The 14587-nt window shown below is 35.2% G+C and overlaps 1 protein-coding gene across 1 annotated transcript in view; it reads right to left on the bottom strand.

Moving 5' to 3' along the window:
• Positions 1–10771, bottom strand: part of LOC114327688 (uncharacterized) — a 63535-nt gene extending 52764 nt beyond the window's left edge. Inside the window, exons 1-3 of the mRNA XM_050643612.1 lie at positions 10607–10771; positions 10255–10551; positions 5367–5610 (exon numbers count right to left, since the gene is read on the bottom strand). Coding sequence (XP_050499569.1) covers positions 5367–5610; positions 10255–10551; positions 10607–10612 — 547 coding nt within the window. The 5' untranslated portion in view covers positions 10613–10771. The remainder of the gene's footprint in view (positions 1–5366; positions 5611–10254; positions 10552–10606) is intronic.
• Positions 10772–14587: the final 3816 nt, after the last annotated feature.

Below are 14587 nucleotides of genomic sequence, written 5' to 3'. Positions count from 1 at the left end.
GGCTTGTCACTTTTATTATGTCTATTTTCTGTTAAAAAGTTTTTGTATTTAAAATTAAACTTTTAGTGCATCATGATCGTGGGTGTGTTATAAATAATATTTTGATTATTTCTTAGGTTTAATTTATTAATAATTGATAATGAATCAGATTAGCATCTTAAAAAACTTTTTTGGTGGTTTTTCGTTAGAAAAAAAAAACTACAAATTTTATAAGATTTTGTGAAGTTTTCGAATTAGCTTTAAGAGGTCACGACGAAAATGAAAATTCAGAAAATAGAGGCATATTTAAGAAGCTGGTCAATTAAAAGGTCTACCTTCTCCAGATATTAAGTTGCTTCTAATTTATTTATGTCGGAGAAGTTTTCTGCTTATAAGCATCAGTTCCCCGAATTATTTCTTAATGAAACATGAAGACAGTTTTAATTTTTAAGCAAAACTCGGTTTAACGACTTTGTGCTTTAGGTATGCTATCTGCAGAAAAGCATTTTGTAAATTGTATTGATAATTTTAATAATAAAGCCATTGAAAACGTTGCAACAAAAAAAAGAATCGTAATCGGGTTTCATATATCGTAAACTTTAAAAGTGATATTACACAAATTTGTGCATGTGTGTGAATAATGAAATATGTAGTATTATTCAGAATTTTGTAAATAGAGACTAGATCATAATAACAAATTTCAAGTACTATCAACAGTAAGTACTGGTGGTATGTTGAGGGTTTTTTATTATTAATTAATTTACGGAACTGTTTTGATAAATTTTGGACAATTTCTTGGCAGCTCAAATAAATATAGGTACATAAGATACATAAGGTAAAAGTATCTGCGCCTATTTTTTAATTTATTTTTGTTTTAAGTACACATACCTTTTTTGGCAATATCCTAAATCCGTCACTAAAAATTTTGGCGGCTGCCCGAATTCTGGCACTACCTTCATAAAGTGGTACGAGCCGCCAATGTTCCACAACACTATTAAATCTAAGAGCCTAATAGTGTAGGAAACAAAGGTTGAACCTTGCAAAATGGACACAAGTCCGGTTATATTTTTTTTCTGGTATATCAAGGGGTGCTTATTATAAGACCAACTTTTTCTGAATAAATTTCGCCCCGGAACCCCCATTTTCACCCCTTTAAAGGGGGTAATTTGTGGTTTTTGCGGAACGTAGCCCTTCCTGTACCTTTTACAAAAAATTGCTTTTATAGAAATATGAAGAGGACTATATTTTTTACGATTTATTTCCCGACAGCATCTGTCTATCATCCACCGTTTAGCGGGGGTGGCGCCCCAAAGTTGACAATTTTTTAAAAAAGATGTTTTAAAAAAATATATATTTTTCCCTAACTGTAACGGAAATTAAGAAGAAATCCTGCGGCAATTATTTACACATAATTGATTGATTTTTGGTATAGGTTTCACTTAAGGGTAATAGCCCTTTTTTTAATTACAGGGTGTTACATTTTAAAAAACCCCATTTTATACCATCTGAACAGTTTATGCTAGAGTAAAAAGACTTTTAGCGATTACCCATGTACTGGTGCTATTTACAAATTTGTATAATGCACCCCCATTTTTTCCCCGGAACCACCCCAAAAAAAGAAGAATTAATAAATAAAGTGATTTTCTTGGAATCCTTCATACACAATGCCCTTTATTAATATGCTTCATATATCATTTTGTGCTCGTTATTATTACCCATGCATGGACATTAAAAGCGATTTTCTAGTGCAACCGCTGTAGCCAAAAAAAATAAATAAAATGGGGGGTTGAAAATTTTTTTTTGTTTTTTGCTTTTTGATCCATATAGGCATATGCTTCATCAATAGTGCTTTTCAAAAATATATATGGTTATTGCAACATGCCTGTGGAAACCACCCCTATCCTTGAAAATATACTGCAGAAACTACCCCTAGCCCTTGGCGAGCATGTTTTTACGATTTTCTCATTACCTATGCATTTTTTTTTTAACAAAACTTATACAAGGTTAAAGACCACTATTTACTCTAAAAATTAGGTCCCATTCATTATTTTCGTATAAGCAACCGTCACGGCACAGTGGCGCCGTAAACCTAAGATATGCTTTGGCGGGCTCCAGTTTTTGTTTTTTTTTTTTCGTCACCTGTTCGTTTTGTTAATAAAGTACTTATGTAAAATAAAACGACACAGTGTAACCTACAAATTATGACCTATGCACATTTTACATTCTTTGCGCCCCAAAGCCACAGTGGTGGCCCAAAATCAATTTTTGCATATTTTTGCCACCTACACGCATTTTATTGCATTAATGCTACTTTAATAGCACAATATTCACCCTTAAGTGGTCACTAAGCAGTGGCGAATCCAGGGAGGGGTGATGGGGCGATCACCCCCCCTCTTAAACCAAGTGATATTATATTTAAAGATTATAAAAATATTCATTTATTTTTATAAAAATTTAGCCAATTGGCACCCCCCTCTTAACGATGCTGGATCCGCCACTGTCGCTAAAGCATAAAAAGTACGCCATTCTTCTAAAAATAATAATATAATACAAGTATTTCTATAAAAATAAATGAATATTTTTATAATCTTTAAATAGAATATCACTTGCTTTGAGGGGGGGTGATCGCCCCGATCACCCCTCCCTGGATCCGCCACTGCTTAGCGACCACTTAAGGATGAATATTGTGCTATTAAGGTAGCATTAATGCAATAAAATGCGTGTAGGTGGCGAAAAGATGCAAAAATTGATTTTGGGCCACCACTGGCAAAGAATGTAAAATGTGCATATGTCATAATTTGTAGGTTACACTGTGTTGTTTTGTTTTACATAAGTACTTTATTAATAAAACGAACAGGTGACGAAAAAAACAAAAACTGGAGCCCGCCAAAGCATATCTTAGGTTTACGGCGCCACTGTGCCGTAACGGTTGCTTATACGAAAAAAAATGAATAGGACCTAATTTTAGAGTAAATAGTGGTCTTTAACCTTGTATAAGTTTTGTTTAAAAAGAAATGCATAGGTAATGAGAAAATCGTAAAAACATGATCGCCAAGGGATAGGAGTAGTTTCTGCAGTATATTTTCAAGGATAGGGGTGGTTTCCGCAGGGATGTTGCAATAACCATATATATTTTTGAAAAGCACTATTGATGAAGCATGTGCCCATATGGATCAAAAAGCAAAAAACAAAAAAAAAATTCAACTCCCCATTTTATTTATTTTTTTTTGCTACAGGAGTTGCAGTAGGAAATCGCTTTTGGTGTCCATGCATGGGTAATAATATCGTGCACAAAATGATATATGAAGAATATTAATAAAGGGTATTGTGTGTGAAGGATTCCAAGAAAATCACTTTATTTATTAATTCTTCTTTATTTTTGGGGTGGTTCCGGGGAAAAAATGGGGGTGCATTATACAAATTTGTAAATAGCACTAGTGCATGGGTAATAGCTGAAAGTCTTTTTACTCTAGCATAAACGGTTCAGATGGTATAAAAAGGGGGTTTTTAAAATGTAACACCTTGTAATTAAAAATAGGGCAATTAGCCTTAAGTGAAACCTATACCAAAAAATCAATCAATTATTTGTGAATAATTGCCGCAGAATTTCTTCTTAATTTCCGTTACAGTTAGGGAAAAATATATTAGTTTTTAAAACATCTTTTTTAAAAACTTGTCAAATTTGGGGCGCCACCCCCGCTAAACGGTGGATGATAGACATATGCTGTCGGGAAATAAATCGTAGAAAATATAGTCCTCTTCATATTTCTATAAGAAACATTTTTGTAAAAGGTACAGGAAGAGCTACGTTCCGCAAAAACCACAAATTACCCCCTTTAAAGGGGTAAAAAGGGGGTTCCGGGGCGAAATTTTTTCAGAAAAAGTTAGTCTTATAATAAGCACCCCTTGATATAACATAAAAAATAAAACCGGACTTGTGTCTATTTTGCAAGGTTCAACCTCTGTTTCCTACACTATAATACGAACATCAAAAATCAGGGTATATAAGACAATGATTAGACCAGTGCTCATGTATGGGTGTAAGACTAGTAAGACGTGGATGCTGACAAAGGCAATGGAAAGAAAACTCGGGTGTTTTGAGAGAAAAATGCTCAGAACAAACTTTGGACCTTATCACGACCCGAATACTAACTAATACCGAATGTATAGGACGGATGTATAGGGCTAACGACGTAATCCAAGAGTTTAAATCTCAACGTGTAAGATGGCAGGTCATGTCTATGGCTATGTCTACGGTTCCCTAATAACTGCCTTGCAGAGCTAATCTGGGAGGAAGCCCCGACAGGAAGAAGGCCCTTAGGACATCCAAGAATGCGATGGAGAGATAACATATGGTCAGATTTAAGAACAATGGGGCTACACACTGACCCAACTATCATGGACTACCATTCGAGATAGAAGCGAGTTGTTCGAGATGGAAGCAGTCAGCCAAGACCCACCCCGAGTTGTTAAGCCTACGAGTAGAAGAAGAAGAAGAAAAGTTGAATATAGTAACAGATACACTTCAAGAAAAAGAAATCTTGAGCACAATTAAACAAAAAAAACTTGAATATCTAGGGCACATATTGCGATACGATAAATACCGTCTATTGCAATTAATTGTCCAGGGGAAAATAGACAGTAAGCGAGGACCAAGCAGGAGAAGACTGGTTCTGGCTCACATCAGTCGAACTATTCAGAAGTGCCGCAAGCAAGATCAGAATTGCTATGTTAATAGCCAACCTTCGCAACGGACAAGCCACTTGAAAAAAAGGTACCACTCGTATGAACAAATGGATCTAAAGCATTCGTAAGATTTTATACATGAACCTTCGAAGAGGAAATTCACAGATCTATGAGATATAAAAAGGGTATGATCGGCGAATTATCGTAGGTCATCTAAGGCTCGATGTACACTTGCGTGTTTTCAAGTTGCGTGCACGCTGCAAGCAAGTTTGTTTTCAAGCCAAGTTTTCGATCAATACATATTTAAGCGGTTTCTCGGCGTAAATATACGCCCGAAATAAACAGCTCTGTATCTAGGTTGAAATCGATCGCGTGGTCAACGTGTACTGAATGATTGCCCAGCACAGACTGCCAAACCACCTGACTTGTTTTCAAGCAGCGTGCACGTGGCGGCGTAGCTGAACCGCCAGCGATCTGAGTTGAACTGAAACGGCGTAGCTGAGCCTACCAGGACCTTATCGAGTCAAGGGGTGCATGGACAAAAACGAACTGACAGTAAGAGCACGACTTTTTTAAAAGTTTAAGGCTAGAACCTTTTTTCCTTAAGCCCCCGTTGCGATTATTGCTTGATTTACCGATTACCAAAATTATGCTAAGACCAGGCAGTATATTTGTGAATGTACCTTATCTACAATACATACCTAAAGGATGGCTTTGGAGTCCACTATGTTGAGACGAATAATTGTAATCTCCGGTTGAAAGATCCTGGGTCACGCCACTGTCTGATCCACTTTCCGAATTATTATTGATATTAGTTAAGAAAAGCTCCTTCACAGAAAACTCTTCTGATTTTTTCGATTTGACTTTGTGCGATTTGTGTGGAAACTCTAAGATCCTCCTGGGTTTTAAAACAGTTCTTCGAGATCTTGGGCGTCTGTTGAAATTCTGAAAGTATGATCTAGATTAGGTGGAGGAGAAAAATTCAAGATATCAGGTCGTATCATGTAAATTCAGATTCTGGCCACTTCCTAGTAATAGGAAATATAAAAATAAAAAGAATTAAAGATACAAAGAAATAAACAAAAAGAAAAAATTGTAATGTAAGAAAACTCAGATATTATTAAGTCAGTCAGATATTATTAAGATATTCAAGGTTATTCTAAAGCCTAGTTGCCTAGCCTTCTAGTTGGAAGCAAATTTAAAAAGCTCAAACCCTAACAATATAGAAGAAACGTCGAAAGAAATAAAAGATCACATTTCGTTAACAGCAAAAAAAGTAATGACATAAAGAAATAAAAAGGAAAAAGAATGGGACGACAAGAGCTAAACAGTAACAAAGGAAAAATCTCTCTATCTAATAAGCCTTCTTCGGTCTATCTTTGGGCATAGGCCTCACAATCCTTTTCCATTTTCTCTGTCTGTCGCTACAGTCATCCACCTAGAGTCCACGTGCTTCTTGATATCATCTGCCCACTCTTTAGATTCACAACGTTTACGTAGCAAGCCCGCGGCTCCTTTATTTTATCATCAGCAGCGTTGTCAGATCGTACCGTTTCACTTATTATTGCTTCCGACCAGTCTTTTGGTACCTAATTGATTTTCATTCTATATTTTTTCAAGTAAATTCAGATTTCCTCCATATTTGAACATCTCGAATTTGGTCGTTCATAAAATGCGAAAATTCTATAATAAAATTATTATAATGATAGATTTCTAAATTAACAAAATGACAGCTGGTATATACATAATTATATTCTCTTAAAAATCTTCAATTATCTTCAATTTTTTCGATTTGACTTTGTGCGATTTGTGTGGAAATTCCAAGATTCTCCTGGGTTTTAAAATAGTTCTTCGAGATCTTGGGCGTCTGTTGAAATTCTAAAAGTATGATCTAGATTAGGTGGAGGAGAAAAATTCAAGATATCAGGTCGTATCATGTAAATTCAGATTCTGGCCACTTCCTAGTAACAGGAAATATGAAAATAAAAAGAATTAAAGACACAAAGAAATAAACAAAAATAAAACACTGTAATGTAAGGAAACTAGAGTCAGATATTATTCAGATATTTAAGATTATTTTAAAGAGTTGGAAGCAAATTTAAAAGTCTCAAGCCCTAACAATATAGAAGAAACGTGGAAAGAAATAAAAGATCACATTTCGATAGCAGCAGAAAAATAATAAGACATAAAGAAATAAAAAGGAAAAAGAATGGGACGACTAAAAGAGCTAAACAACAACCAGGGAAAAATCTATCTATCTATCTAATTAGCCTTCTTCGGTCCATCTTTGGACATAGGTCTCCCCAATCCTTTTCCATTCTTCTCTGTCTGTCGCTACAGTCATCCACCTAGAGTAGGATGACCAAATCATAAATTTGAAAAAACGGGACACATCCAAGGAGCAGTAGCGCACCCCAGTAGGGGGGGTTGGCTTGGGCACCGAACTTTTTTTTGTAGACAAGTTACATTTCCTACTGTTCTTTATATATTTTCCATATGCCCTGAGGGAATGGGTTTTAACCCCCGTGAGTGCGCCATTGCCAAGGAAGGCTTGAGGCGATACCTTATCAGGTAGGGGTGATTGAAATAACATGGTCTTTTAGCTAATTTGGGACCTATAAATCCTTTTGAATTTATCTTTGAATATATGCAATTTACGTACGATCAAGACAGAACAAAAGAAAACTCCGACAAAATGACATGGATCAACAAGCGATCAGAACAAAACATAGAAGAATATGAAATAGCTAGAAACAAAGCCAACTCAACAAATTAAAAGAAGAAAAATGACTGGTTTCTCTGGAGAATATAGATAAAGACAGAGAAAACCATAAAATAAAACAATTTTACTAACAAGTCAGAGCAACAAAGCAACAATAGTAAAAAACCATAAAGGAGACCGTATTAGGAGACAAACATGGGAAGAATATTACGAAAAAATGCTGTTCACTATGAAGAAAACACACTGCGATGAAGAAGTAAGGCCGTACAAGATAACGACGAAGTAGAAATTTTCACAGAAGAAGAAGTACAGACTACCAGATGACTGGAACACAGGTACCTATAGATATATAAAAAGGAAATCGGGAGGAACTTTATTAAACGTCACATATAACATTCTAGCAAGTATACTAAACATGAGACTTAAATCATGCGCTGAACGGATATTAGGAGAATACCAGAATGGGTTAAGACCGGGAAGGTCTACGATTTATTCCATACATACAGTGGAGCAAATAATTCAAAAATCGAGAGAATACAACAGAGAAATGCATCTAATATTCCTAGATTTCAAAAGCGCTTTTGATACAATCAATCGGACGAAAATGATAAAGCAGTTAGATAATGTTGGAATACCAGACAAATTAAGACAATATGCTAACAGTGCTCAACGGAACAACTTCACTTCTAAGGAGATCAATGTAAACAAAGGCGTGAAACAAGGTGACCCTATTTCCCCGAGACCATTTAATCCGATATTGAAAGTAATCATAAGGAGAACAAACTTTGCAAACAAAACCATTACTACATATCAACTTTAACTAGTAGCATAATATGCAGATTATCTAGTCATTATAGCGAAGACGAAGAAGATAACACTTATAAAAGCAGTTGGAAATTAGATAAGGAAGCGAAGAGAATAGGGCTGGAGATAAACAGCAAAAAAGAATACATAATGATAGGGAAGGATGACACTCAGAAATATGTAATAACACAGAACCATAAATTTGAAACTGTATCCGTCTTTAGCTACTTGGGAGTAACAATAGGGAAAACCAGAAAATAAAGTACAGAGGAAAGAATTCTGAAAGGCGGAAAAACATATGGAATGAATAGAAATCTGCTGAGAATCAAGATTCTAAGTATAATATCCTATATATGTAAGACCTGTTGTTACATGTGGGATGGAAACAACGAGGATTAACAAGAAAGAGGAAGATAGCCTTATGAAATTTGAAAGAAAAATAATGAGAACAATTAATACTGGGAAACAATGTAACAAGAGAGGGAGAAATAAGAATGAAAACAAATTCCGAAATTGAAGAAGAATTAAAGAGAGAAAATATAGTCAGATACATAAAATCAACCTAACGCAAATACGGGACATTTAGGCGTCCCGAGAGACTTTTTCGGGACGGTCTTTAATTTATAAGAATTTTGTTCTATCAGTCTTTTTATTGTCTTATTGTGTCCGGCAAATCTCCATTTCAATTTTGCAACTTCTTGTCTAACATACTCCACTTTTGTTTCCTCTCTTATCTATCCGTTTCCTTTTATCCATTTTATCCGGTAAAAAATCTAGCAAGAAATATATAGGTAGATAAAAACAGGTAGGGAAGAAGGCTTGGAAGAGTATAGGAGAAAAAAGAAAGTCTCAGACAAATGCCGTATAAATAAAAAAAGAGATGGATTTATGAACTTATAGATGAGTTAGAAGTAAATAGCAAAAATGGTGTAAAGTTATATAAATATATAAATATAAAGTTTAGAATAAATTTTAAATAAAATATATAAATATATAAATATAAAGTTTAGAAATAGCAACTGGACTACGACAGATTGACTCTATCGACATGACTATTTGATGTCGCTATAGAATGAACAATAAGAGGTACCAAAATAAAAGGTCCAATTATAACATCGACGTCGCAACTTAAGGCGTATATTGAAGACATAACATTGATTAGCAGAAACCTAAAGAGTTTAAAGAAGAATTTACTAAGTTGTACAAGGAAGCATCCAAGAAGGGTTTGGCAATAAATCAAATAAAACAAAATACATAATAGTCTAACCACTGAGTTATCAGATTTTATAGCCCACTAAAACTTACACCATAGTACAAATAGATGGAGAAAAAACATACTCGTTCAAAAGAGCCAAAGAAATTATTTGCCTGGGAGCCAAAATAAATGAAAATGGTCATGAAGAAGAGGAGATAAGGGCAAGAACAGCTAAAGGAAATAAAAAATATGGACCATTACGCACATTATTGAAATCCAAATACGTATCAACAAAAACAAAAATAAGAATTTATAAGACTGTTATCAGACCTACAGTAACATACGCATGCGAAACATGGGTGCTCAAATAGTCAGAAACATACCTTTTGGAAAGATGGGAGAGAAAAATGCAAAGAGCTAAATGGAGGTGTGAAAATAGAAGGTCAGTGGAGAAGAAGAACCAATAAAGAATTGGAAGAACTATATCAAGAGCCAACGATCACGACGACGATCAAAATACAGAGAGTACGATATCTGGGGTACATCGAGAGAATGGGAAGTAAGCGAATGCCAAAAATGGTACTCTCACGAAGTCCAATACAAAAGAGGAGGAAATGCAGGCCAAGGAAAAGATGGAAGGACAGTGTGTACGAAGACTTGAAGAAAAGTAACATTGGGAGATGGAAAGAGCTAGCATTGGACAGAAGGAGATTTAGGGAGGTGGTAACGGAGTGTATAAAAAGACTGAAGTGTAATTACATAAAATTTATAAGTTATTTAAGTTATTTATTATTTATTTATTCAGAAATGTAAACATTTTAGCCCTAGGCCTGTTGCGCTTAATAAATAAATAAAACTTATAACATACCTGGCTAACGCTTTCAAAAGATGAGGTAGATCTCACCAAATTTGTCAACTGAAGATCTCGAATCAGATTAAACGGTTCACTTCTCAGGCTCTGTCTGAAATAAGAATCTGCGTCTCTGGTGTTACCGTATGACTGTTTCCCTAGAAAATTACTATAGGCCCTCAAAAAATTTATATTCTTCTGTATCAACGGGTTACAAGAAATTTTTCTACTTGTGCGAAAATCTAAGGGGCTGTATTTATCTAGAGACTGTCTTTTAAGGAGGTCCTTTTCCGAAACTGAAAATTTCTGTTTGCTCTGAAATAAATTAATATACCAATAAATGTCAAATAGTTGTCAAACTAAGTTTTACCTTCATATTTAATGAAATGCTTTGGGTAGCTTCTTTGAATGAATGTGTCTATAATTCCTCAGACGCAGCTAGAGTGAAATATATTACCAAAAGGATAAATACATATGGAAACATATAGTTGCACGTGAAAAATATGATTTTGAAATCGATGCACGCCGGTTGTCAAGGTTTTAATACACTCACCGGTACAATTAACCGCCCACCTTGAATTTCTTTCAATTTGCAGAAATTGTCAATCTTGGACCACTAGTCCATAGTCTTCTTCTTGATGTGCCTATCCGTGACGAATATTGGAGATCATCATGGCAATCTAAACTTTATCTGCAGCAACGCGGAAAAGCTGCACAGATGTTGTGTTGAACCAGGTTCTGAGATTCTTTAACCAGGATGTTCTTCTTCTTCCTGGACCTCGCTTTCCAAATATTTTTCCTTGCAGGATGGCTTGTAGGAGGGCATATCTGGATTAATTTCGCATAATGTAACCAAAGTATTCCAACTTTCGAGATTTGATGGTGGTTAGTACTTCTCGGTTCTTCCCCATTCTTCTAAGGACCTCCTCATTTGTGACCCGATCAGTCCATGGGATTTTAAGAAATCTTAGATACATGCACATCTCAAATGTTTCCACCTTTAGGCACATATCTTCGTTCAAGGTCCATGATTCAACACCATAAAAAAGAACAGAGAAGACGTAGCATCTCAGCATTCTTACTTTTATACCAAGAGAAAGGTTGTGGCTCTTGAAAAAGGCCCCCATACGATTGAATGTTGATCTAGCTTTTCCGATGCGCGCTGTTATCTCTTGGTTGTTGGTCCATTCTTCATTTATTATGGTGCCGAGGTAGTTGTAGTGCCCTACTCTTTCTACGGGGGTTTGGTTGATGTAGAGTTGACCTTCTGTTATCTTTTTCTTGTTTACGATCATAAGCTTTGCCTTCTTTACGTTTCTATTGGGTCCATATTGTTGACTGTCATACGTGATTTTGTTCATGAGGACTTGTAGATCTTCAAGGTTGTCCGTAAATACTATGGTGTCATCTGCATACCTGATGTTATTTAGCCGGTACCCGTTTAGTAGAATACCTTTTTCAGTTTCGTGCAAAGCTTCGATAAATATTCTTTCAGAGTAACGATTGAAAATTAGGGGGGACAAAATGCAGCTTTGCCTCACTCCACGCATGGTTTTCACATATTCGGTATATTCACCGTCAACTCTGAGGTTTACAGTGTGATTCCGGTAAAGTTGTCTAATTATTTTCAGATATTGGTTGTTAATAATCATCTTGGCGTGTTGTACTCTATCAAACGCTTTCTCGTAGTCAACCAGACATGCGTATACGTCGCAATTGACGTCTCTGAATTTCTGGAATAAGACTTGTGTTGAAAACAAAGCTCCTCTCGTATAAACAGCATTTATGAAACCGAACTGGTTGGGCTAAATTTGAACCTTTAGGAACAATTTTAGGAGACGACTTATCGTACGATATTCTTCGCATTTTTTGGCTCCTGTTTTCTTTTTTTGGAAGTACAATAAACTCAAACTAGACTTCAGCCATTCTGTTGGTATTTCTACAGAGTTGTATATGTTGTTGAATATCTGTGTGAGTATTCCATTCGTTCCTGTTTTTGCTTCTGCTTACCCATTCTCTGACTCCCATCTTCTTAAGGTCCTCCACTATCTGGTTCTACCATCTAGTTTTGGGTCTTCCTCGTGGTCTGCCTGATACAGGTCTCCATTTGGAAATGTTCTTGATAACGGTTTCTGGATTCCTCCTTTCTATATGTCCCATCCATCTGAGTCTCTGTGCCTTGATAAATCTGACGATGTTTCTCCTTTCAGAAGTTCTCTTACTTCGTGGTTCATGAGTTTTCTAAATTCATTATTACCTAAGTTTAGTGGTCCTGCTATCCTCCGAATTATTTTCATTTCTAGTATCCTCAATCTTTCTTTCTCTTTCTGTGTCAAACACATTACTTCAGCACCATATGTGATTACTGGTCTATGGTCTAATTGCTGATTTGTAAATTTTCAGTTTTGTATTCTGAGTAAGCTTCTTATCTTTGAGGAAGTTACTGTATTTCCAGTAGGTTCTGTTTCCTGCATGGATTTTTTCATGTGGCCCTGTATGTTTGAAATAATTTTTAAGTTTTAATTTTAATAATTTTTATCTTACCCCAACTGTTACCTTAATATTTTTTTTCGTATCTCTTATAACAAATGAGTAATTGGACTTCCTCGCACCAATACCCCACCCTGTATATAACTTCTCTTTCCGATTTTTCGTACTATTTGCGAGAATGAAGATATCAGATGGTTTCACATTGTTACTCTGTAAAAAAATTGCGGCGTACCATATTGTCACAATTGGCGATTTTCTAGGTGGAACTCGTAATTCTATGTCACGGTGACTTCAGGGTACCTACTAATAATATAAATATAAAAAGTAACCACCAAGATTATTAAATTATTATATTTATATTAATTTTATTACGTTTATAATTCAGCGTAAAGAAAATCGTTAATAGATATAAAACATTCGAAGATATGAATCTTTTTATTTTACAAGTTTTGGCTTTTTGTAGTTTGTGTAGTGGTTTTAACAATAAATATTATGAGAATGAGCCAGCATTTGACGAAGATAGATTTTTTCAATCTATTCCAGAGTAAGTTCATTTTTGTTTATTTTTTTAGCTTAGTGGCTCGACAACTAATGGCCATTGGCATGGTACAGTTGATTTTGCAATCAGATATCTAGTGTAGTGTGTAGTGTGCGTGTTGAGTAAATGTCTTATTACTTTGAAAATTCGACTTCATTGTCTTTACAAAAAAACTTTAATTGTATCCAAACGTCTGCGGTCCCTCCGATGAGTACCGATCCCACAATCTCACAATCCCATGCTTTTCTATTGGTATCATTCTAATATTTTCCCCCTTATTTCTGTTTTCCAAGTAGTTTATACAGTTATTTCCTTTTTATTGTTCAAATGCTTATTTAAAGTCTATAAATAATATTATGCTCGGTTTTTGATATATCAATACCTTGCTATCTACCTCTGAATCCCATGCTTTTCTATAGGTATCATTCTATGTTTTCCACTTATTTCTGTTTTCCAAGTGGTTTATACAGTTCTTTCCTTTTTATTTATCAAATGCTTGTTTAAAGTCTATAAATAATAGTATGGTATCTGTTTTTGTGTGATTGAGACATATATTATTGCTTACAAGCGAAATAAGTATGAAAATCCCATAAGAAAAAAAAACTTGTCTCATATAGGTTTGGATCCCGCGTATGAAAAAAAAGTTGATTAATAGCGAGTGGAAAATTTGTTAATAGCTTTATGGTGTCTAATCGGATAAACTTTGATATATGGGAACACTGGAACAGGGGCAGTTTTAATTGTAGAACAGGTTAAAAATTTGGAACGGTCAGACAACGAAAACGGCACATTTATTTTGTCCGACAGAATAGACTTAAACTCTCCGAATAGAGATTAAACTCTCATGCAAAAATCAGACTGCTATTTATCACCTGTCATAATTCCTGCCATTTGACATATTCTACATGTTCCACTCATTAAAACTCCCATTTGGTGATAAATAGCAGTCTGATTTTTGCATGAGGGTTTAATCTTTGCTCGGAGAGTTTAAGTCTGTTCTGTCGGACAAAATAAATGTGCCGCCTTCGTGGTCTGACCGTTCCAAATTTTTAACCTGTTCCACAATTAAAACTGCCCCTGCTCCAGTGTTCCCATATATCAAATTTTATCCGATTAGACACCCTTAAGCTATTAACAAATTTTCAGCTTGCTATTAATCAACTTTTTTTTCATACGCGGGATCCAGACCTAATATATACACATACACACTAATTACACGTAGGTATATACATAAGTCGGGAATGGGGAATGTAAGGCGAATATTCGTAGACAAATTTTTGAGAGAAATAGGAAGATATGTTTACAACTTCAGTATAAATAAAC

The sequence above is a fragment of the Diabrotica virgifera genome, chromosome 2, assembly GCF_917563875.1.
Source record: "Diabrotica virgifera virgifera chromosome 2, PGI_DIABVI_V3a".
In the NCBI taxonomy this organism is placed as follows: domain Eukaryota; kingdom Metazoa; phylum Arthropoda; class Insecta; order Coleoptera; family Chrysomelidae; genus Diabrotica; species Diabrotica virgifera.
This window is presented reverse-complemented; position numbering and strand designations above follow the sequence as displayed.